The 22,356-nt window shown below is 44.8% G+C and overlaps 1 protein-coding gene across 7 annotated transcripts in view; it reads right to left on the bottom strand.

The window, feature by feature from the left end:
- LOC140398947 (RNA-binding protein 25-like) overlaps positions 1 to 22,356 on the bottom strand; it is a 227,116-nt gene that overhangs the window by 112,368 nt on the left and 92,392 nt on the right. For 6 of the 7 annotated variants that reach the window (XM_072487996.1, XM_072487972.1, XM_072487945.1 and 3 more), the window contains 3 exons: positions 7,964 to 8,146; positions 6,052 to 6,109; positions 1,034 to 1,194 (listed from right to left, as the gene is read on the bottom strand). In XM_072487996.1, coding sequence (XP_072344097.1) covers positions 1,034 to 1,194; positions 6,052 to 6,109; positions 7,964 to 8,146 — 402 coding nt within the window. The remainder of the gene's footprint in view (positions 1 to 1,033; positions 1,195 to 6,051; positions 6,110 to 7,963; positions 8,147 to 22,356) is intronic. The other variant, XM_072487955.1, reaches the window with a different exon arrangement.

The raw sequence follows: 22,356 nt of genomic DNA, 5'->3' as shown, positions 1-22,356 counted from the left end.
AAGAGTATTGACAGTCAAAGAGATCTAGGTGTACAGGTCCACAGGTTACTGAATGGGGCAACACAGGTGGAGAAGCTAGTCAAGAAGGCATACAGCATGCTTGCCTTCATTGGCCAAGGCATTGAGTATAAGAATTGGCAAGTCATGTTGCAGCTGTATAGAACCTTAGTTAGGCCACACTTGGAGTATAGTGTTCAATTCTGGTCGCCACAGTACCAGAAGGATGTGGAGGCTTTAGAGAGGGTGCAGAAGAGATTTACCAGGATGTTCCCTGGTATGGAGGGCATTAGCTATGAGGAGAGGTTGAATAAACTCGGTTTGTTCTCACTGGAACGACAGAGGTTGAGGAGTGACGTGATAGAGGTCTACAAAATTATGAGGGACATAGACAGAATGGATAGTCAGAGACTTTTTCCCAGGGTAGAGGGGTCAATTACTAGGGGACATAGGTTTAAGGTGCAAGGGGCAAGGATTAGAGGAGATGTACGAGGCATTTTTTTTTACACATCGGGTAGTGGGTGCCTGGAACTCGTTGCCGGAGGTGGTGGTGGAAGCAGGGACGAGTGACATTTAAGGGGCATCTTGACAAATACATGAATAGGATGGGAATAGAGGGATACTGACCCCGGAAGTGCAGAAGATTTTAGTTTAGACGGGCAGCATGGTCGACACAGGCTTGGATGGCTGAAGTGCCTTTTCCTGTGCTGTACTTTTCTTTGTTTGATTGAACCCCCTCCCCCGCCCAACCCGCATGATTTCACTTTAAAAATAATGCTCAATAATTAAAACATTTTCATCTTCCAAACTTATTGGGCAAATAATAAATCTGCTGTTACGAGTAATATTTACCCTAATTTTTAATGGCTACCCAATTCAGATTAAGGACTCTTCAATAACAAGGCCTGGTATACTTCAAATGAGCAAACATTAATTGAGAACTGCAAGTAAGTGGTTACATTTTACATGCAATGTGGATAGGCTTTTAAGGTTGCGAATATAAAAGCACTCAGGCGATTACAGAATTGTAACATACTCCATTGACTCCTTTCTTTTTGGCCTTCCATTCATCCAGCTGGGCTTTGGTCTTCGCGTCTACTTTCACAAGTAGTTTCTTGTCTCCCACTTGAAGCTCATGCAACAATCTTAAAGCACGTAGCGTAGATTCGGGTTCTTTATACTCACAAAAACCAAATGCTACCAAAACAAAAAAGGCTTGATTAAACTACATTTAACATTTAGATTTAAAAATTGCTAAAACTGTAATGATTTCAACACCTATTCATTTATCTGCTTTAGGTATCCACCAGACATTGTTGAAAAAGTAGATTTTACAAAAATGTAAAGTGGGCAATGTATAATCCAATGCTTGGATCACAAAGAAGGTCCTACAGAAAACAAAAATCCAGGGGAGGGATAGCCCTCCCAAACCTACAATTCTATCACTGGACAGCGACAGCAGAAAGAGTGATGAGATGGATAAAGTTGCCAGAGGCCGAGTGGGTGCGTGTGGAGGAGGCCTCCTGCAAGTGGACCTCCGCCTGGCCCTTCGTCACGGCAGCACTTCCATCCCCTCCCAACAAACACTCCAGCAGCCCAGTGATGATAGCCACCCTCCAGACGTGGAACCAACTGCAGCAGCAATTCGGAGTGACCAAAATATCCGAAAAAGCCCTCATCTGCAATAACCACCGATTCACACCAGCACTCACCGACGTCACTTTCGGTCAGGGGCCGATACATTGACGGTAGGGTCACAACACTGGAAGAACTGACGCAGAGATTAATGGCAACGAACTCGGATACTGCAGCTTAAAAACTTCCTACGGAAGGAGACAAGGACATACCCGCGACCACCATGACAGGCACTATTAGAACAGCTACTGGATGCCGACATCCTAGGCAGAGGGAACTGTAGTGACATATACGAACAATTGCTAGAGAGGGTCGACACCGAATTGAACATGACAAGGAACAATGGGATGAAGTCTTGGGGTTCGAAATAGGTTGGGGATTCTGGAGCGAAGCACTGCACAGAGTTAACTCTACCTCCACATGCGCGAGGCTAATGCAGCTAAAAGTCGTACATAGAGCCCACTTGACCAGAACCCGAATGAGCAGGTTCTTCCCAGAGGTGGAGGATAGATGTGAACGGTGCCAATGAGGCCCGGCCAACCACACCCACATGTTCTGTTTTTGCCCCAGACTTGCTGGGTACTGGACAGCCTTCTTCGAGGCAATGTCCAAAGTGGTGGGAATGAGGGTGGAGCCATGCCCGAAAGTGGCGGTCTTCGGGGCATCAGACCAGCCAGATCTCTTGATGGGCAGGAGGGCGGACGCCCTTGTCTTTGCCTCCTTGATCGCCCGCCGTAGAATCCTGCTTGGTTGGCGATCAGCAGCACCACCTAAAGCTGCAGACTGGCTCATTCGGACGATCAGAATTCCTCCAAATGGAGAAAATCAAATTCACCATCAGTGGATCGGAAAGGGCTTCCACAAAGCATGGGAGCCATTCACCGGACTGTTCAGAGACCTGTTTGTGACCAACACAAATAAATAGCCAGTAGCCAGTGGGAAATAGCCAGGACAAGATAGAAAGAGGAAAGCGAGGGAGCAAGGTGAGGTAGCAAAACCCAGCAAGAAAAAAATGGGGAGCAGCAGTGAAAAAGGGGGGAAGGGAGTGATAGGGAGGATTGTATGCTGAGCCAGACGACGACGGACTGTAATCGAGAAACCCAAGGAACATTTGTGACTGTACAATAAATGAAAACAAACATATATAACTTTGACAATGTCAATTAAAAGATTTTTTTGAAAATGTATGATTAATTCCCACAATCAGCACATTTTAGGTACCATTTACAATCATTAATAAAACTCGATATGTCTGTTTGACTTTATCTTTTTCTTTGTGCCCTTGAATAGCTGTTTAAAATCTACTGAACGTTTTTGCCCTTCGCATTAATAATTTCCTGCCTTGAAATAAGAGCACCTGCTCCAAGTCACTGCCAGTTGAACTAATTATGAGGAACTTGCATTTTGCACAGCATCGCCTTAGGAAGTTCCAAACACTTCTCAACAAACAGGTTACTTTTTATCTTCCCCACCCCCCCAAAAAAAAAAAAATCACTTTCTAGGCAAGTCCAAAGATTAGAGTTGTGATAACAAAGCACTTCAATTATCCTAATCTCGGCTGAGCTAGTAACAGGCTAAAGGAAGAGGAATTTCTGAAATGTTGCTCAGTTTGTTTCAATCCAATGAAGAAAGATGTTTGCATAATCTAGTTCTAGGAATAAAGTGGAACAAATGGTTTCAGTGGAAGTGTTTTGAAGATTCACAATAGCATTGGGTTTAGAACGGTTATGGAAAAGGACAAGGTACAAACAAGCATAAAAATACTTAACTGAAGAAGCGCTAACTTCACTCAGTTGAAAAGTGGATCTGGCCTAGGTGGACTGCAATAAAAGATTGGTGAGCAAGACACTATCTGAACATTCAAAAGATGATGGACCAGGTACAGAATAAGTAAACTTCTATGAGGGGAAAGAAATGGCATTCAAAGCCAGAGTTCCCAGGATGACTAAAATAAGAAGGTTAAAATGAGACAGGAAAATGTTCACAATTACGGTAAAACAAAAGTGCCATGCTGTCCAAGCTTTCAATCTTGTACGCATCAGGACAACAGAAGATTCTTGACAACGGCAGCACGGTAGCCCAAGTGGCAGCACGGTAGCCCAAGTGGCAGCACGGTAGCCCAAGTGGCAGCACGGTAGCCCAAGTGGCAGCACGGTAGCCCAAGTGGCAGCACGGTAGCGCAAGTGGCAGCACGGTAGCGCAAGTGGCAGCACGGTAGCGCAAGTGGCAGCACGGTAGCGCAAGTGGCAGCAGAATGTGAAAAATCCACACAGACAGTGGCCCGGGATCTAACCCGGGTCCTCGGCGCTGTGAGGCAGCAGTGCTAACCACTGTGTCTCCGTGCCGCCCCTGCAGACAGGAATCATAACTCTGTTATTTCAAGATTGTTATGAAAAAGGACAAGCATGGGCCTGAAGTGGCAGCAGGGCAGCGCAAGTGGCAGCAGGGCAGCGCAAGTGGCTGCACGGTAGCGCAAGTGGCTAGCACTGTGGCTTCACAGAACCAGGGTCCCAGGTTCGATTCCCCGCTGGGTCACCATCTGTGCGGAGTCTGCACGTTCTCCATGGGTGTCTGCATGGGTTTCCTCCGGGTGCTCGGATTTCCTCCCACAGTTTAAAGACATGCACATTAGGTGGATTGGCCATGCTAAATTGCCCTTAGTGTCTAAAAAGTTTAGGAGGGGGTTATTGGGTTACGGGGAAAGGGTGGAAGTCAGGGCTTAAGTGGGTCGGTGCAGACTTGATGGGCTGAATGTCCTCCTTCTGCACTGTATGTTCTATGTTCTCTGTTGTTCTGATAAGATTCATTACAAAGTTAAAGAAACAGCTGCAGGACAAATGGAAAATTGGCCAAGAAATAGAAAGCAGACGATAGCAGTGAACTATTGTTTTTCCAGACTTGTAATCCCAGGGTGTTAGGACCGCTGTTATGATATATACTTGTGATCAGGACTTGGGTATTCAGGGTATAATTTCAAACCTTGCTAATGACAGAGCACTTGTGGAGGACAGAAACAGGTGAATCAATTGGGCAGATTGATTACCGATGGAATTTAACAAAGGAAAGTGGGAAGTAACATATTTTGGTACGGAAATGAGGCGGCAAAAATTAATTAAATGATGGGGGTTGCAAGAGAAAATGAGAAATGATGGGGTGCATGCACACACATCTTTGAAGGTGGATGCAGAAGAGATGTTATTGGGACAAAACCTGGGATAAAAGAGCTATCCAGACAGACTGGCGTTGTGGCCCTTAAAGCAAATACGGTTACCATGAGACTTATTGGAGGTGTTCAAAATCAGAAAACGTTTTGATTAGAGTAAACAAGATGATATTTCCAGTGGCAAAGGAATATGCAGATTGAAGGTGATTGACAAAAAAAACAAGCAAAAGGAAGACACAGGAGGTCATCGCGATCTAGAATATACTGCCTTAAAGGGCAATTGCAACAATTTCAATAGTAACATGCAAGAGGAAATTGGATAAACACTTTAATGTATAACATTTACACAGCTATGAGGAAAGAGCTGGGGAGTGGATTAATTAATCTACCAAAGAACAATGGGTCAAATGGTTTCTTCCTGTGCATCATTCGATGATTCTACAATGCTTTGCAAAGCTAACCATGGAGTGTTCCAACCTTTGGGCATTTAAGATTAACCGTGCATCAGCTCCTTGTCTGAAGTTACTGTACCTGTCTGTACATAAAGCACAGTTAGCCCTATTAGCCTCACCGTTATTTTGCCATTATTTTGCCAAGAAAATCTGGACCAACTTGTTTTTATTGGCATTAGTTGAGGAAGCAGCATTGGTCACCAGAAAATCTCTCCACTCTTCTGTGAAAAGCACCATAGAACATAGTAAACATGGAACATAGTGCAGAAGGAGGCCGTTCGGCCCATCGAGTCTGCACCAACCCACTTAAGCCCTCACTTCCACCCTATCCCCGTAACCCAATAACCCCTTCCTAACCTTTTTCGGACACGAAGGGCAATTTAGCATTGCCAATCCACCTAACCTGCACGTCTTTGGACTGTGGGAGGAAACCCACATAGACACGGCGAGACGTGCAGACTCCGCACAGTCAGTGACCCAAGCTGGGAATCGAACCTCGGACCCCAGCGCTGTGAAGCAACAGTGCTAACCACTGTGCTACCCTGCCGCTCATTTATTACCTTAGCAGAAAAAAGAGAAACAATGCACAGGAAGCTGCCTGTGAGAGGCACCGTGTCTTACCATGCACGACATGGTATTTTGGAACAAACTATGATTAAGCGCTTCAGAAACCCAGGTACTCGATTAATAGATGCCAGTGGTAAGTATAAGAACACACTTATGAGCGGACAAAATTAACATATCAATTGCTGAATTATAGCCCATTATCTACAACTCAGAATTAGATGTAGAAACCATACATACCTTGCAACTTTCCTGAAGCCCCTTGTACTCTCTTCCAGCTTAGAACCAAGCCACATTTCTGCAAATTGGAGAGGATTATAGTATCTTTAAAAAAATAAATTTGAAACAACCATTGGAAGAATCATGGTTAACCAATTTACTTGAGCTTTTTGAAGGTGTAACATGTGTTGTAGATAGAGAGGAGTCTGTAGACGTACTGTACCGGATTTCCAGAAAGCTAAGGAGTTACAAAAATATTATTGCAAAAAACTAAAGCTCATTATGTAATGTAGGGGCTTAACGTATTAGTCTTGGCTGGCAGCAAATATAATATGTGTAAATGGATCTTTGCCTGATTGGCAGGACGTAACAAGTGGAGCCCCGTCGGCAACTGTGCTGAGGTCTCAATTTACAACTATTTTACAACTTACATCAATGACTGAGATGAAGGGATCAACGGTATGGTAGCTAAATTTGCAGACAGCATGGATAGGTAGGAAAGCATACTGTGAAGACATACGGAGTTTGCAGATGGATGTAAATAGGTTATGTGGCAACAATCTTATTGAGTATATTGTGTGAACATGTAAAGTTGCTCACTTTGGCAGGACGAATTAAAAAAGCAGGGTATTACTTAAATGGAGACTGCAGGATGTCAAGTCGGAGGATCTAGATGTGTTTGTGCATGAATCACAAAATGTTATAATGCAGATGCAGCATGAAATCAAGAAGCCTTATGGAATGCTATCTTTTATTACGAAAGGAATTTAACATAAAGGGAAGGACGTTATGCTTCAGTGATACAGGGCATTGGTGGGACCGCATCTCAAGCATTGTGCGCTGTTATGATCTCCTTATTTAAGGAAAGATGTAAATGAGTTAGGGGGCGTTTCAGAGGTGGTTTATTTGACTAACTGCTGAAACGAACGGTTGTCTTATGAGGATAATTTGGAAAGGCTGGACTCGTTTCCATTAGAGTTTAGAAGAATAAAGGGTGACTTTATTTCAGTATACAGGATCCTAATGGTACTGACAAGGTAGATGCGGAAATGATGTTCCTCTTGTAGTTGAGTCCTGCACGAAGGGACACAGATTTAAAATTTGTGGGTCACCCTTATAGGACAAAGAGGAGAATTTTCTTCTCTTGAGATTTGTGCAACTTTGAACTCTGCCTCAGAAGGGAGTGAAAGTGGCATCACTAATTTTTTGGAAGGCACAGGTAGATTGATTGATTCTCTTGCCAAAGAATCTAATGTTCTTTGGGGTAATGGAAATGTGGAACTCAGCCATGATCCTTTTGAATGGTGGATGGCTTGAGGGGCTGAATGGCCTACCTGTTGTTTTGTTTGTTCATACTTGCACAATTTAATTGGAAAGTGTACTTGCATACATGAAAATACAACAAGATCTGCACCTGTAAATATTGATCTAATTTATCTTAAACCATTTATATTCAGCATTTTGCTATGTCGAAACATGAGGTGTTACCTGCCAATAATCAAAGACCAAGTATTCATCACAGTAAATTCAGAGTATTCTCTTCTAATCTATAGAATGCAAAACAGGCATTATAATTTGTGTTTTAGCATTCTGGTTCTGAGGTGCACATCTAATAGTTTAACACGTGTAACTGCTTGACCTGTACTTCAAATTGAGAATGGGATTGGATGATGGGGCTTGGGCATGGGGTGTGTGGGTGTGAGGAAAGGAAAAGGATCAGATGCCACTGTCAGATAACTATGGTTAAATAGCCCACCAAGAATAAACATCTAGACTCAAATAAAGAACGACCACTTGGGGTAGGTGACTGCCAACACCAACTGTCTTAAAGCAGCATGAGCCACCACCTCATCATGGAGAAGATTGTAAAGAAGAAAAATCGTTTGTATGAACTGTGCTCTGCACATTACTGAATTGCAAAATACAAACTTACTGCAAGTAACTGCCTGATTAGCATATCAGAAGCTTTCTCCGATATGTTGCCAACGAAAACCGTTGTAGTAGGGCCACTGTTTTCATCATTATCACGACTCCTCTGACTAGAATGGTCCTTCCTTGGTCCAATATGCTTTCCAACCATAGGTACAGAGGTTGGTACCAATACCTGTGTGAAACACTGGAATGTTTGAATCTATTATTCACAAAATAAAAAAGGTTGAAGACAATCCTTTCGTGCCAAGTTTTCATGTTGGTTAGAGAGCATATTAAAGAATAAAGGATGCCAGTTGTATGAACTTATTGATATCACAAGGTCCAAGTGAGTGTCTGCTCCTGTACAAATTTCTTTAAATATAATCAATTTGCTCAGGTTGAAATTTAGAGACTACAATTGACCATGCAGAATACTGCAAATAATGAAGATTAGAGAAAGTGGATATAAAGTGGAAAAGACTGATATTTTGCTGTGAAATCTTTCGTCACAAGAGTCATAGATCTAAAATTTTCAATTTAAAATATTATGGAATATAGCCACAGAGTGGTTACTCTTAATTGGCTAGGATCTGCAAATCACACTAAAGTTTAACCCCATAGAATGAGAGTCAATGGTCCCGACTTCGCCATCCCTTGTGTGAACACTGCTGTTTCTCCTCATGGCCACATGAGAATGAGCAAACAGAAAGGTAATGAAGGAATGAAGAAAAGTTACTAAAAAATATCAAAAAAAGAGGAAAGTTACTTGGAAATGGATAGAGGAAGTGAGAAAAAGGCAAAAAGAGAAAGAGGTCTCTAAAAGAGGTCCTGGACTTAATTTTAGGTAATGAAGCCAGATCAGTGGAATCAGTGGGGGAGCATTTTGCAGATAGCAATCATTTTTGGGTTGCACATATTTGGGTTGTAGAGATGAGACCCACACAGACAGAGAGAATGTGAAAAATCCACACAGACAGTGACCCGGATCTAACCCGGGTCCTCGGCGCTGTGAGGCAGCAGTGCTAACCTCCGTGCCGCCCCTGCAGACGGGAATCATAACTCTGTTATTTCAAGATTGTTATGAAAAAGGACAAGCATGGGCCTGAAATCAAAGTTCTAAACTGAGGGAAGGCTGATTTTAATAAGATCAGATATGATTTTGCCAGACTGGACAAGGAGCAGACACTTTTGAGGTAAAACTGAGACAGAACAGTGGGATGCATTCAAGGAGGAAATAGGGAAAGTACATGTTCCAATCAAGAAAAACGCTGAGACCAACAAATCCAGTGAACACTGGATAACGAGGGATATTCAGCATTGGCTAAGGTGAAAAAGGGAAGTTTATGGCAGATACAGAGGTTCATAGAGCAGCAGCCCTAGGAGTATAAAATGTGCAAGAGGGACTTAAAAAGGAAAATAGGAGAGCAAAAGAGACATGAAAGTCTACAGGGATGGTGCAGGCGGGAGGGATTCAGATTTCTGGATAACTGGGGCTCTTTCTGGGGAAGGTGGGACCTCTACAGACAGGATGGTCTACATCTGAACCTGAGGGGCACAAATATCCTGGGGGGGAGATTTGTTAGTGCTCTTTGGGGGGGTTTAAACTAATGCAGCAGGGGCATGGGAACCTGGATTGTAGTTTTAGGGTAAGGGAGAATGAGAGTATAGAGGTCAGGAGCACAGATTTGACGTCGCAGGAGGGGGCCAGTGTTCAGGGAGGTGGTTTGAAGTGTGTCTACTTCAATGCCAGGAGTATACGAAATAAGGTAGGGGAACTGGCAGCATGGGTTGGTACCTGGGTCTTCGATGTTGTGGCCATTTCGGAGACATGGATAGAGCAGGGACAGGAATGGATGTTGCAGGTTCCGGGGTTAGGTGTTTTAGTAAGCTCAGAGGAGGCGGCAAAAGAGGGGGAGGTGTGGCGCTGCTAGTCAAGAGCAGTATTACGGTGGCGGAGAGGATGCTAGATGGGGACTCATCTTCCGAGGTAGTATGGGCTGAGGTTAGAAACAGGAGAGGTCACCCTGTTGGGAGTTTTCTATAGGCCTCCAAATAGTTCGAGGGATGTAGAGGAAAGGATGGCGAGGATGATCCTGGAGAAGAGCGAAAGTAACAGGGTAGTTATTATGGGAGACTTTAACTTTCCAAATATTGACTGGAAGAGATATAGTTCGAGTACATTAGATGGGTCGTTTTTTGTACAGTGTGTGCAGGAGGGTTTCCTGACACAATATGTTGACAGGCCAACAAGAGGCGAGGCCACGTTGGATTTGGTTATGGGTAATCAACCAGGCCAGGTGTTGGATTTGGAGGTAGCAGAGCACTTTGGGGACAGTGACCACAATTCGGTGACGTTTACGTTAATGATGGGAAGGGATAAGTATACACCGCAGGGCAAGAGTTATAGCTGGGGGAAGGGCAATTATGATGCCATTAGACGTGACTTGGGGGGGGGGTAGGGTGGAGAAGTTGGCTGCAGGTGTTGGACACACTGGATAAGTGGAGCTTGTTCAAGGATCAGCTACTGCGTGTTCTTGATAAGTATGTACCAGTCAGGCAGGGAGGAAGGCGTAGAGCGAGGGAACCGTGGTTTACCAAAGAAGTGGAATCTCCTGTTAAGAGGAAGAAGGAGGCCTATGTGAAGATGAGGTGTGAAGTTTCAGTAGGGGCGATGGATAGTTACAAGGTAGCGAGGAAGGATCTAAAGAGAGAGCTAAGACGAACAAGGAGGGGACATGAGAAGTATTTGGCAGGTAGGATCAAGGAAAACCCAAAAGCTTTCTATAGGTATGTCAGGAATAAGCGAATGACTAGGGAAAGAGTAGGACCAGTCAAGGACAGGGATGGGAAGTTGTGTGTGGAGTCTGAAGAGATAGGCGAGATACTAAATGAATATTTTTCGTCAGTATTCACTCAGGAAAAAGATAATGTTGTGGAGGAGAATGCTGAGCCCCAGGCTAATAGAACAGATGTCATTGAGGTACGTAGGGAAGAGGTGTTGGCAATTCTGGACAGGCTGAAAATAGATAAGTCCCCGGGGCCTGATGGGATTTATCCTAGGATTCTCTGGGAGGCCAGGGAAGAGATTGCTGGACCTTTGGCTTTGATTTTTATGTCATCATTGGCTACAGGAATAGTGCCAGAGGACTGGAGGACAGCAAATGTGGTCCCTTTGTTCAAAAAGGGGAGCAGAGACAACCCCGGCAACTATAGACCGGTGAGCCTCACGTCTGTAGTGGGTAAAGTCTTGGAGGGGATTATAAGAGACAAGATTTATAATCATCTAGATAGGAATAATATGATCAGGGATAGTCAGCATGGCTTTGTGAAGGGTAGGTCATGCCTCACAAACCTTATAGAGTTCTTTGAGAAGGTGACTGAACAGGTAGACGAGGGTAGAGCAGTTGATGTGGTGTATATGGATTTCAGTAAAGCGTTTGATAAGGTTCCCCACGGTAGGCTATTGCAGAAAATACGGAGGCTGGGGATTGAGGGTGATTTAGAGATGTGGATCAGGAATTGGCTAGCTGAAAGAAGACAGAGGGTGGTGGTTGATGGGAAATGTTCAGAATGGAGTTCAGTTACAAGTGACGTACCACAAGGATCTGTTCTGGGGCCGTTGCTGTTTGTCATTTTTATCAATGACCTAGAGGAAGGCGCATAAGGGTGGGTGAGTAAATTTGAAGACGACACCAAAGTCGGTGGTGTTGTCGACAGTGTGGAAGGATGTGGCAGGTTACAGAGGGATATAGATAAGCTGCAGAGCTGGGCTGAGAGGTGGCAAATGGAGTTTAATGTAGAGAAGTGTGAGGTGATTCACTTTGGAAGGAATAACAGGAATGCGGAATATTTGGCTCATGGTAAAGTTCTTGGAAGTGTGGATGAGCAGAGGGATCTAGGTGTCCATGTACATAGATCCCTGAAAGTTGCCACCCAGGTTGATAGGGTTGTGAAGAAGGCCTATGGAGTGTTGGCCTTTATTTGTAGAGGGATTGAGTTCCGGAGTCGGGAGGTCATGTTGCAGCTATACAGAACTCTGGTACGGCCGCATTTGGAGTATTGCGTACAGTTCTGGTCACCGCATTATAGGAAGGACGTGGAGGCTTTGGAGCGGGTGCAGAGGAGATTTACCAGGGTGTTGCCTGGTATGGAGGGAAAATCTTATGAGGAAAGGCTGATGGACTTGAGGTTGTTTTCGTTGGAGAGAAGGTGGTTAAGAGGAGACTTAATAGAGGCATACAAAATGATCAGGGGGTTGGATAGGGTGGACAGTGAGAGCCTTCTCCCGCGGATGGAAATGGCTGGCACGAGGGGACACAGCTTTAAACTGAGGGGTAATAGATATAGGACAGAGGTCAGAGGTAGGTTCTTTACGCAAAGAGTAGTGAGGCCGTGGAATGCCCTACCTGCAACAGTAGTGAACTCGCCAACATTGAGGGCATTTAAAAGTTTATTGGATAAACATATGGATGATAATGGCATAGTGTAGGTTCGATGGCTTTTGTTTCGGTGCAACATCGTGGGCCGAAGGGCCTGTACTGCGCTGTATCGTTCTATGTTCTATGAAAGTATACTGGCAGGTAAAATAAGGGAAAATCTTCAAAGTTCTTCACAAATACATTAAGGGTAAAAGGATAACTAAGGAAAGAGAAGGACCCATGAAGGACCACAGTGCCAATTTGTGTGTGGAGCCGGAGGATGTAGGTAGGATTCTAAATGAATACTTTGTGTCAGTGTTCACTCATGAGAGGGACCATGTGGGTCTAGAAATCAGGGAGAAGGGCTGTGATAAAATTCAATAAATTCACATTGGCAGAGAGGAGGTTCTGAGTGATCTGGCAGGCTCAAAAGTAGATAATCTCAAGGCCAGATGAAATGTAACCCAAGCTATTGAGTAATGCAAGGGAGGAAATAGCAGGAGCGCTGGCAATAATTTTCAATTCTTCACTGGCTGATAAATGTGAGGTGATGCATTTTGGCAGATCGAATCAGGCCAGGACCTACTCAGTTAATGGTATGGCGTTGGGGAGAGTAATAGAACAAAGAGATCTAGGAGTACAGGTTCATAGCTCCTTGAAGGTGGAGTCGCAGGTGGACAGGGTGGTGAAGGCAGCATTCGGCATGCTTGGTTTCATTGGTCAGAACATTGAATACAGGAGTTGGGACGTCTTGTTGAAGTTGTACAAGACATTTGTACGGCCACACTTGGAATACTGTGTGCAGTTCTGGTCACCCTATTATAGGAAGGATATTATTAAACTGGAAAGAGTGCAGAAAAGATTTACTAGGATGTTGCCTGGACTTGATGGTTTGAGTTATAAGGAGCGGCTGGATAGACTGGGACTTTTTTCCTTGGAGCGTAGGAGGCTTAGGGGTGATCTTATAGAGGTCTATAAAATAATGAGGGGCATAGATAAGGTAGATAGTCAACATCTTTTCCCAAAGGTAGGGGAGTCTAAAACTAGAGGGCATAGGTTTAAGGTAAGAGGGGAGAGATTCAGAAGGGCCCAGAGGGGCAATTTCTTCACTCAGACGGTAGTGAGTGTCTGGAATGGGCTGCCAGAGGTAGTAGTAGAGGTGGGTACAATTGTGTCTTTTAAAAAACATTTAGATAGTTACATGGGTAAGATGGGTATAGAGGGTTATGGGCCAAGTGCGGGCAACTGGGACTAGCTTAATGGTAAAAACTGGGCGGCATGGACTGGTTGGGCCGAAGGGCCTGTTTCCATGCTGTAAACTTCTATGATTCTATGATTCTATGGCTCCAAAAGGGCCGGAGGACTGGAGGACAGCCAATGTGGAACCATTATTCAGGAAAGATGGAAGAAATGAACCAGGAAACTACAGGTTGGTCAGTCTAACCTCAGAGCTTAACTTCGGTAGTAGGGAAGACGCTGGAATCTATCATCAAGGAAGAAATAGCGAGGCATCTGGATGGAAATTGTCCCATTGGGCAGGCGCAGCATGGGTTCATAAAGGGCAGGTCGTGCCTAACTAATTTAGTGGAATTTTTTGAGGACATTAACAGTGCAGTAGATAACGGGGAGCCAATGGATGTGGTCTATCTGGATTTCCAGAAAGCCTTTGACAAGGTGCCACACAAAAGGTTGTTGCATAAGGTAAAGATGCATGGCATTAAGGGGAAAGTAGTAGCATGGATAGATGATTGGTTAATTAATAGAAAGCAAAGAGTGGGGATTAATGGGTGTTTCTCTGGTTGGCAATCAGTAGCTAGTGGAGTCCCTCAGGGATCAGTGTTGGGCCCACAACTGTTCACAATTTACACAGATGATTTGGAGTTGGGGACCAAGGGCAATGTGTCCAGGTTTGCAGACGACACGAAGATAAGTGGTAAAGCAAAAAGTGCAGAGGATACTGGAAGTCTGCAGAGGGATTTGGATAGGCTAAGTGAATGGGCTAGGGTCTGGCAGATGGAATACAATGTTGATAAATGTGAGGTTATCCATTTTGGTAAGAATAACAGCAAAAGGGATTATTTAAAATGATAAATATTAAAACATGCTGCTGTGCAGAGAGACCTGGGTGTGCTAGTGCATGAGTCACAAAAAGTTGGTTTACAGGTGCAACAGGTGATTAAGGCGGCAAATGGAATTTTGTCCTTCATTGCTAGAGGGATGGAGTTTAAGACCAGGGAGGTTATGCTGCAATTGTATAAGGTATTAGTGAGGCCACACCTGGAGTATTGTGTTCAGTTTTGGTCTCCTTACTTCAGAAAGGACGTACTGGTGCTGGAGGGTGTGCAGAGGAGATTCACTAGGTTAATCCCAGAGCTGAAGGGGTTGGATTACGAGGCGAGGTGGAGTAGACTGGGACTGTACTCGTTGGAATTTAGAAGGATGAGGGGGGATCTTATAGAAACATATAAAATTATGAAGGGAATAGATAGGATAGATGCGGGCAGGTTGTTTCCACTGGCGGGTGAAAGCAGAACTAGGGGGCATAGCCTCAAAATAAGTGGAAGTAGATTTAGGACTGAGTTTAGGAGGAACTTCTTCACCCAAAGGGTTGTGAATCGATGGAATTCCTTGCCCAGTGAAGCAGTAGAGGCTCCTTCATTAAATGTTTTTAAGATAACGATAGATAGGTTTTTGAAGAATAAAGGGATTAAGGGTTATGGTGTTCGGGCCGGAAAGTGGAGCTGAGTCCACAAAATATCAGCCAAGATCTCATTGAATGGTGGAGCAGGCTCGAGGAGCCAGATGGCCTACTCCTGGCTCCTAGTTCTTATGTTATGTTGAATGAACTATTGGAAGCAATTCTGAAAGACAGAATTAATCCGCACTTGGGGAAGCTAGGATTAATCAAGAACAAGAACAATCAGCATTGCTTTGTTTTTTTTTTGGGGGGGTGGGGGGGAAGAGTCATGTCTGCCCAACTTGTTTGAATTTTCCAGAGATTACCAGGTGTGCAGATGAGGACAATGCATTGTTTAGCACAGGGCTAAATTGCTGGCTTTGAAAGCAGACCAAGGCAGGCCAGCAGCACGGTTCGATTCCCGTAACAGCCTCCCCGAACAGGCGCCGGAATGTGGCGACTCGGGGCTTTTCACAGTAACTTCATTTGAAGCCTACTTGTGACAATAAGCAATTTTCATTTTTCATGTACGCTACTTGGACTTCAGCAAGGCGTTTGAGAAGGTCCCACATGGGAGATTGATAGCGAAGGTAAGAGCCCACAGAATCCAAAGAAATTTGGCAAATTGGATCCAGAATGAGCGATAGGAAGCAGAGGTCGAGGTGTTTTTCTGACTGGAAGCATGTGTCCTGTGGGATCCCACATGGATCAGTGTTGGGGCTCTTGCTGTTTGTGTTTTATACAAATGATTTAGACTCTAATGTAGGAGCGGGATCAGTAAGCTCACAGATGATGCAAAAATTGGTGGAGGGTTAAATAGCGGGGAGAGTAGCCTTCAATTACAAGAGCATATAGACGGGCTGGTCAGATGTGATCAGTGGCAAATGGAATTCAATCAGGATAAGTGTGAGGTGATGCACTTGGGAAGAATAGGCAAATGATAAGGGATTGCACAGTGGCACTGTTGCCTCACAGCGCCAGGTACCTGGGTTTGATTCCGCCCTTGGGTGGCTGCCTGTATAGTTTGTAAGTTCTCGCAGTGTCTGTATGGGTTTCCTCTGGGTGCTCCGGTTTCCTCCCACAGTACAAAGATCTGCAGGTTAGGTGATTGGCCATGATTAATGTGCAGGGTGACAGGGATAGGGCAGGGGAGCGGACCGAGGTAGAGTGCTTTTGGAGGGTCGGTGCAGTCTCATGGGCTTATTAGCTTCCTTCTGCACTATAGGTGTTTTCCGACGAATGGCTGGACCCTGGGAAGCACCAGGGATCAGAGGGACATTGGTGTTCATGTACACTTGTCCCTTAAGATAGCAGGGATAGATGGATGAAGTGGTTAAGAAAGCATAAGATATACTTGCCTTTATTAACTGAGGCATAGAGTTTAAGAGCAGGGAGGTTATGCTGGAATTATATAAAACATTGCTTAGGCCACAGCTGGAGTAATATGTGCAGTTCTGGATTCCACATTTTAGGGAGGATGTGACAAACTGAAAAGAGTGCAGATTAGATTTACCAAGGTGTTGCCTGGGCTGGAGAGTTTTTGTAGGGAGAGTTTGGATACAGTTTGGTTTCCTTGGAGCATAGGAGACGGATGGGGGCACATGATTGACATGCATAAAAATATTTGGGGGGGGGGGGGGGGGGATTAGCACTGCTGCCTCACTGCGCCGAGGACCCAGGTTCAATCCCGGCCCCGGATCACTGTCCGTGTGCACATTCTCCCCATGTTTGCATGGGTCTCACCCCCACAACCCAAAGGTGTGCAGGGTAGGTGGGTTGGCCACGCTAAATTGCCCCTTAATTGGAAAAAATTTAATTGGGTACATAACTTTAAAAAATAATGATAAAATAAAATTATGAGGGGCAGAGACAGGAAGAAACATTTCTCTCCCCTTGGAGGGTTAAAACTTTCCAACCCAGGCAACAGCCTAGTAAATCTCCTCTGCACCCATTCCAGTCCTATTATATGGATTCCAGAACTGCACACAACACTCTAGCTGTGACCTAACGAATACTTCATACAGTTCCAGCATAACTTCCCCGCTCTTCAACTCTATGTCTCGGCTAATAAAGGCAAATATACCATCTGCCTTCTTAACCACTTCATCCACCTGCCCTGCTACCTTCAGGGATCGATGCAGATGCATACCAAGGCCACTCTGATCCTCGGTGCTTCCCAGGATCCTGCCATTCATCATGTATTCCTTTGCCTTGTTTGTCCTGCCGGTACATTACCTCACATTTACCCGGATTGAATTCCAATGGGCTGAGACTGGGGTTATGCTGCGTTGTGCAATACCCATTGCCATGCTTCTACATTACTGGAGCCTTTCCCTCGTGTGAGAGTAGGTCTGATGGGGGAGTGAGAGGGCCTCCACCAAGTGGTCTTCCAGGGTGAAATCCTGAGGTGTACTTTGTTGTGGTTGGGTTTTCCATGTGAAAGCTGTGTTTGTGTCTCTGTTGAGGCAGCGCTGTTGCTTCCTTTAATATCCTTTCTGATGGAGTGTAGTGTGGGGCAGTGGCTCATATTCCAAGGTCAGCTTGGGCAATTCTTTCCTAAGTGTCTTTTTTTCTTCTCTTCATCTGCATGAACAGTGTGCTATATGATAAATCATGATATGGTAGTGTATGGAAGGTTCCCCTTTTTGTACCAAGAGAACTGGGAGGAGTAGGCCATCTGGCCCCTTGAGCCTGCTCCAGGTTCAATATCATGATGTGGAGATGCTGTCAGTGAGATGAAGGAGCTGCACTCCGAAAGCCAATGATTCCAAACAAACCTGTTGGACTTTAACCTGCTGTTGTAAGACTTCTTACAATATCATGACTGACCTTTGGGGTATACTGGAGGTCCTGATTCCTGTCTATCAGAATGTGGTGGATTAGGTCAGGTCCAGTGCTGCGGTTGGTATCCTGTTGCCCCCTGGAGCTTGGGATGTCCTTTCTCAAAAGGCATTAGGGATATCCTGAGAGGTTGGATTTTGCTTCTTTTATGCACAAGGGCCTGGGGTTGGACCGAGTCCTATCCTTTGGTTGATACACTGTTGCCTGCCCCCCAAACTTGGGATGCTTTCTTGTTTGAATGAGCAGTTTGTTCTGTTCTTCATTAATGGGTGATGCCTTCTGGAACCTACTTCTTCATTCACCTGAGGAAGGAGCAGTGCTCCGAAAGCTAGTGATTTGAAACAAACCTGTTGGACTTTAACCTGGTGTTGTAAGACTTCTTACTGTACAGGAAAGGGGACAGCTGATAAGTGTGAGTCTTTCAAAAGTGTGTTAACTAGGGTTCAGGGTGAGCACATTCCTCTTAAAGAGTGAAGGGTAAGGCTGGTAGAAGTAGGGAACCCTGGATGACTCGGGATATTGAAGCCATGGTCAAAAAGAATAAGGAGGCATATGACCTGCATAGGCAGCTAGGATCAAGTGGATCCCCTGAAGAGTATAGGGCTTGTCGGAGTAGAGTTGAGAGAAGTCAGGAGGGCAAGAAGGAGACACGAGATTGTCTTGGCAGATAAGGCAAAGGAAAATCCAAAGAGCTTTTGCAGATACATAAAGGACAAAAGGGTGACTTGGGAGAGGGTCGGACCTCTTAAGGATAAACAGGGTCATCTATGTGCTGATCCACAAGGGATGGGAGAGGTCCTAAATGAATATTTCTCATCAGTATTTACTGTTGAGAAAGGCATGTTAGGGAAATTGGGGAAATAAAAAGTGATGTCTTGAGGAGTGTACATATTACAGAGGAGGTGGTGCTGGAGGTATTGAAGCACATCAAGATAGACAAATCCCTGGGACCTGATGAAATGTATCCCAGGACGTTGTGGGAGGCTAGGGAGGAAATTGCCGGCCTCCTACCCAAGATATTTAAATCATCGACAGCCACAGGAGATGTGCCTGAAGATTGGAGGGTAGCAAGTTTTGTGCCCTTGTTTAAGAAGGGCTGTGGAATAAGCCCGGGAACTACCGACCGGTGAGTCTTACTTCTGTAGTGGGTAAGTTGTTACAAGGTATTCTGAGGGACAGGATCTACAGGCATTTTGACAGGCAAGAGCTAATTCGGGGAATCAGCGTGGCATTCTATGGGGAAAGTCATGTCTCGCGAATTTGATTGAGGTTTTTGAAGAGTTAACTAAGAAGCTAGGCGAGGGCAGTGCGGTCGACATCCTCTACATGAACTTTAGCAAGGCCTTTGACAAGGTACCCATGGTAGGTATTGGCAGCACGGTAGCACAATGGTTAGCACTGTGGCTTCACAGCGCCAGGGTCCCAGGTTCAATTCCCGGCTAGGTCACTGTCTGTGCGGAATCTGCACGTTCTCCCAGTGTCGGTGTAGGTTTTCTCCAGGTGCTCCCGTTTCCTCCCACTAGTCAGGAAAGACGTGCCGTTAGGTAATTTGGACATTCTGAACTCTCCCTCTGTGCACCCGAACAGGCAGGCAACTAGGGGCTTTTCACAGTAACTTCATTGTAATGTAAGCCTACTTGTGATAATAAAGATTATTATTATAGGTTGTTGCAAAAGGTTAAATCTCACGGAATCCAGGGTGAGTTAGCCAATTGAATACAAAATTGGCTTGGTGACCGAAGCCAAAGATTGGTTGTGGAGGTTTTTTTTTTTTTTTCAAACTGCAGGCCTGCGACCAGCGGTGTGCCTCATGGGTCGGTGCTGGGTCCACTGTTATTTGTGATTTATAAAAATGATTTTATAATGGTTAGTAAGTTTGGAGATGACACCAAGATTGGTGGTATAGTGGATTGTGAAGAAGATTATATTAAATTGCAACAGGTTATTGACCAATTGGCCAGTGGGCCAATGAATGGCAGATAGAGTTTAATTTGGATAAATGCAAGGTGATGCATTTTAGTAGTTCAAATCAGGGCAGGACCTACTCAGTTAATGGTAGGGAGTTGGGGACAGTTACAGAGCAAAGATCTAAGAATACAGGTTCATAGCTCCTTGAAGGCAGAGTCAAGGGTGGACAGGGTGGTGAAGAAGGCATTCAGCATGCTAGGTTTTATTGGTCAGAACATTGAATACAGGAGTTGGGACGTCTTGTTGAAGTTGTACAAAACATTGGTAAGACCACACATGGATACTGTGTTCAGTTCTGGTCACCCTACTCTCGGAAAGATATTGTTAAACCAGAAAGAGTGCTAAAGAGATTTACAAGGATGCTACCAGGACTTGATAGTCTGAGTTATAAGGAGAGGCTGGATAGGCTGGGACTTTTTTCCCTGGAGCGTAGTAGGCTTAGGGGTGATCTTATAGAGGTCTATAAAATAATGAGGAACATTGATAAGGTAGATAGTCAACATTTTTTGCCCAAAGGTAGTGGAGTCTAGAACTAGAAGGGAGAGGTGATAGGAGATACAAAAGAGTCCAGAGGGGAAATTTATTCACATAGATGGTGGTGGGCATCTGGAACAGGCAGCCAGACACTGGTAGAGGCGGGTACAATTTTGTCCTTTAAAAAGCAGTTAGACAGTTACATGGGCAGGATGGGTATAGAGGGAAATGGGCCAAATGCAGGCAAGTAGGACTAGTTTAGTTCTAGAAACTGGGCGGCATGGACCAGCTGGGCCGATGGGCCTGTTCCCATGCTGTAAACATCTATGACTCAATCGTTACCATTCGCACTTCTCACGCTGCTGGTCTCAACTCTTCTGCCACTTCTAGTGCATATACGTGCACTTCAATTTAGAATATTGTATTTGCTGCTCACAATGTGGTCTCCTCCATATTTGGGAGACCAAATACAGACTGTTTTCTAGATCTCCATACAATCAGCAAATGATGTCAAATTTCTGATTGCCTGTTATTTTAATTCTGTCCCACTCCTATTCTGACTTGCCTCCACCACTATTCCTCCATCATTATGAACAAGCATCTCATACTAAAATTAGGCACTTTATAGTTTTCTGGACTCAACACTGAGTTCAGCAATTTCAGACTGTAACCGCTGACCCCATTTTCTCAGAAAACTGATGATTCTGCTGTTCAGCCATTCACACCTCTTACACGCCCATCTTGTTCCTGTATTTTTCACATCACAATGTCCTTCAGCCATAGACCATCATTTGTCACTGAATCCCACCCACTTTCCATCCCGCACACATTTTTCCTTTTACTTTTCTCGACAGGACCAGAAGACATAGGAGCGGAAGTAAGGCCATACGGCCCATCGAGTCCACTCCACCATTCAATCATGGCTGATTTCAACTCCATTTACCCGCTCTCTCTCCATAGCCATTAATTCCTCGAGAAATCAAGAATTTATCAACTTCTGTCTTAAAGACACTCAACGTCCCGGCCTCCACCGCCCTCTGTGGCAATGAATTCCACAGACCCACCACTCTGGCTGAAGAAATTTCTCATCTCTGTTCTAAAGTGACTCCCTTTTATTCTAAGGCTGTGCCCCCGGATCCTAGTCTCCCCTGCTAATGGAAACAACTTCCCGACATCCACCCTATCTAAGCCATTCATTATCTTGTAAGTTTCTATTAGATCTCCCCTCAACCTCCTAAACTCCAATGAATATAATCCCAGGATCCTCAGACGTTCATCGTATGTTAGGCCTACCATTCCTGGGATCATCCGTGTGAATCTCTGCTGGACCCGCTCCAGTGCCAGTATGTCCTTCCTGAGGTGTGGGGCCCAAAATTGCTCACAGTATTCTAAATGGAGCCTAACTAATGCTTTATAAAGCTTCAGAAGTACATCCCTGCTTTTATATTCCAAGCCTCTTGAGATAAATGACAACATTGCATTTGCTTTCTTAATTACGGACTCAACCTGCAAGTTTACCTTCAGAGAATCCTGGACTAGGACTCCCAGGTCCCTTTGCACTTCAGCATTATGAATTTTGTCACCGTTTAGAAAATAGTCCATGCTTCTATTCTTTTTTCCAAAGTGCAAGACCTCGCACTTGCCCACGTTGAATTTCATCAGCCATTTCTTGGACCACTCTCCTAAACTGTCTAAATCTTTCTGCAGCCGCCCCACCTCCTCAATACTATCTGCCCCTCCACCTATCTTTGTATCATCGGCAAACTTAGCCAGAATGCCCCCAGTCCCGTCATCTAGATCGTTAATATATATAAAGAGACATGTTGGTCTCCTCCGGCTCGTGTTTCTAATGGAAGTTTTCCAGTTCTTACCACCCTTCCTTTTTCTCTACTACTGCAGTTGCTTAAAACCAATACCTCGGCACAGCGACACAGTGGTTAGCACTGCTGCCTCAGTGCACCAGGGACCGAGTTCAATTCCGGCTTTGAGTGACTGGGTGGAGTTTGCACATTCTCGTGTCCAAGTGGGTTTCCTCCA

The sequence above is a fragment of the Scyliorhinus torazame genome, chromosome 2 (genome assembly GCF_047496885.1).
Source record: "Scyliorhinus torazame isolate Kashiwa2021f chromosome 2, sScyTor2.1, whole genome shotgun sequence".
NCBI classification, from domain to species: domain Eukaryota; kingdom Metazoa; phylum Chordata; class Chondrichthyes; order Carcharhiniformes; family Scyliorhinidae; genus Scyliorhinus; species Scyliorhinus torazame.
This window is presented reverse-complemented; position numbering and strand designations above follow the sequence as displayed.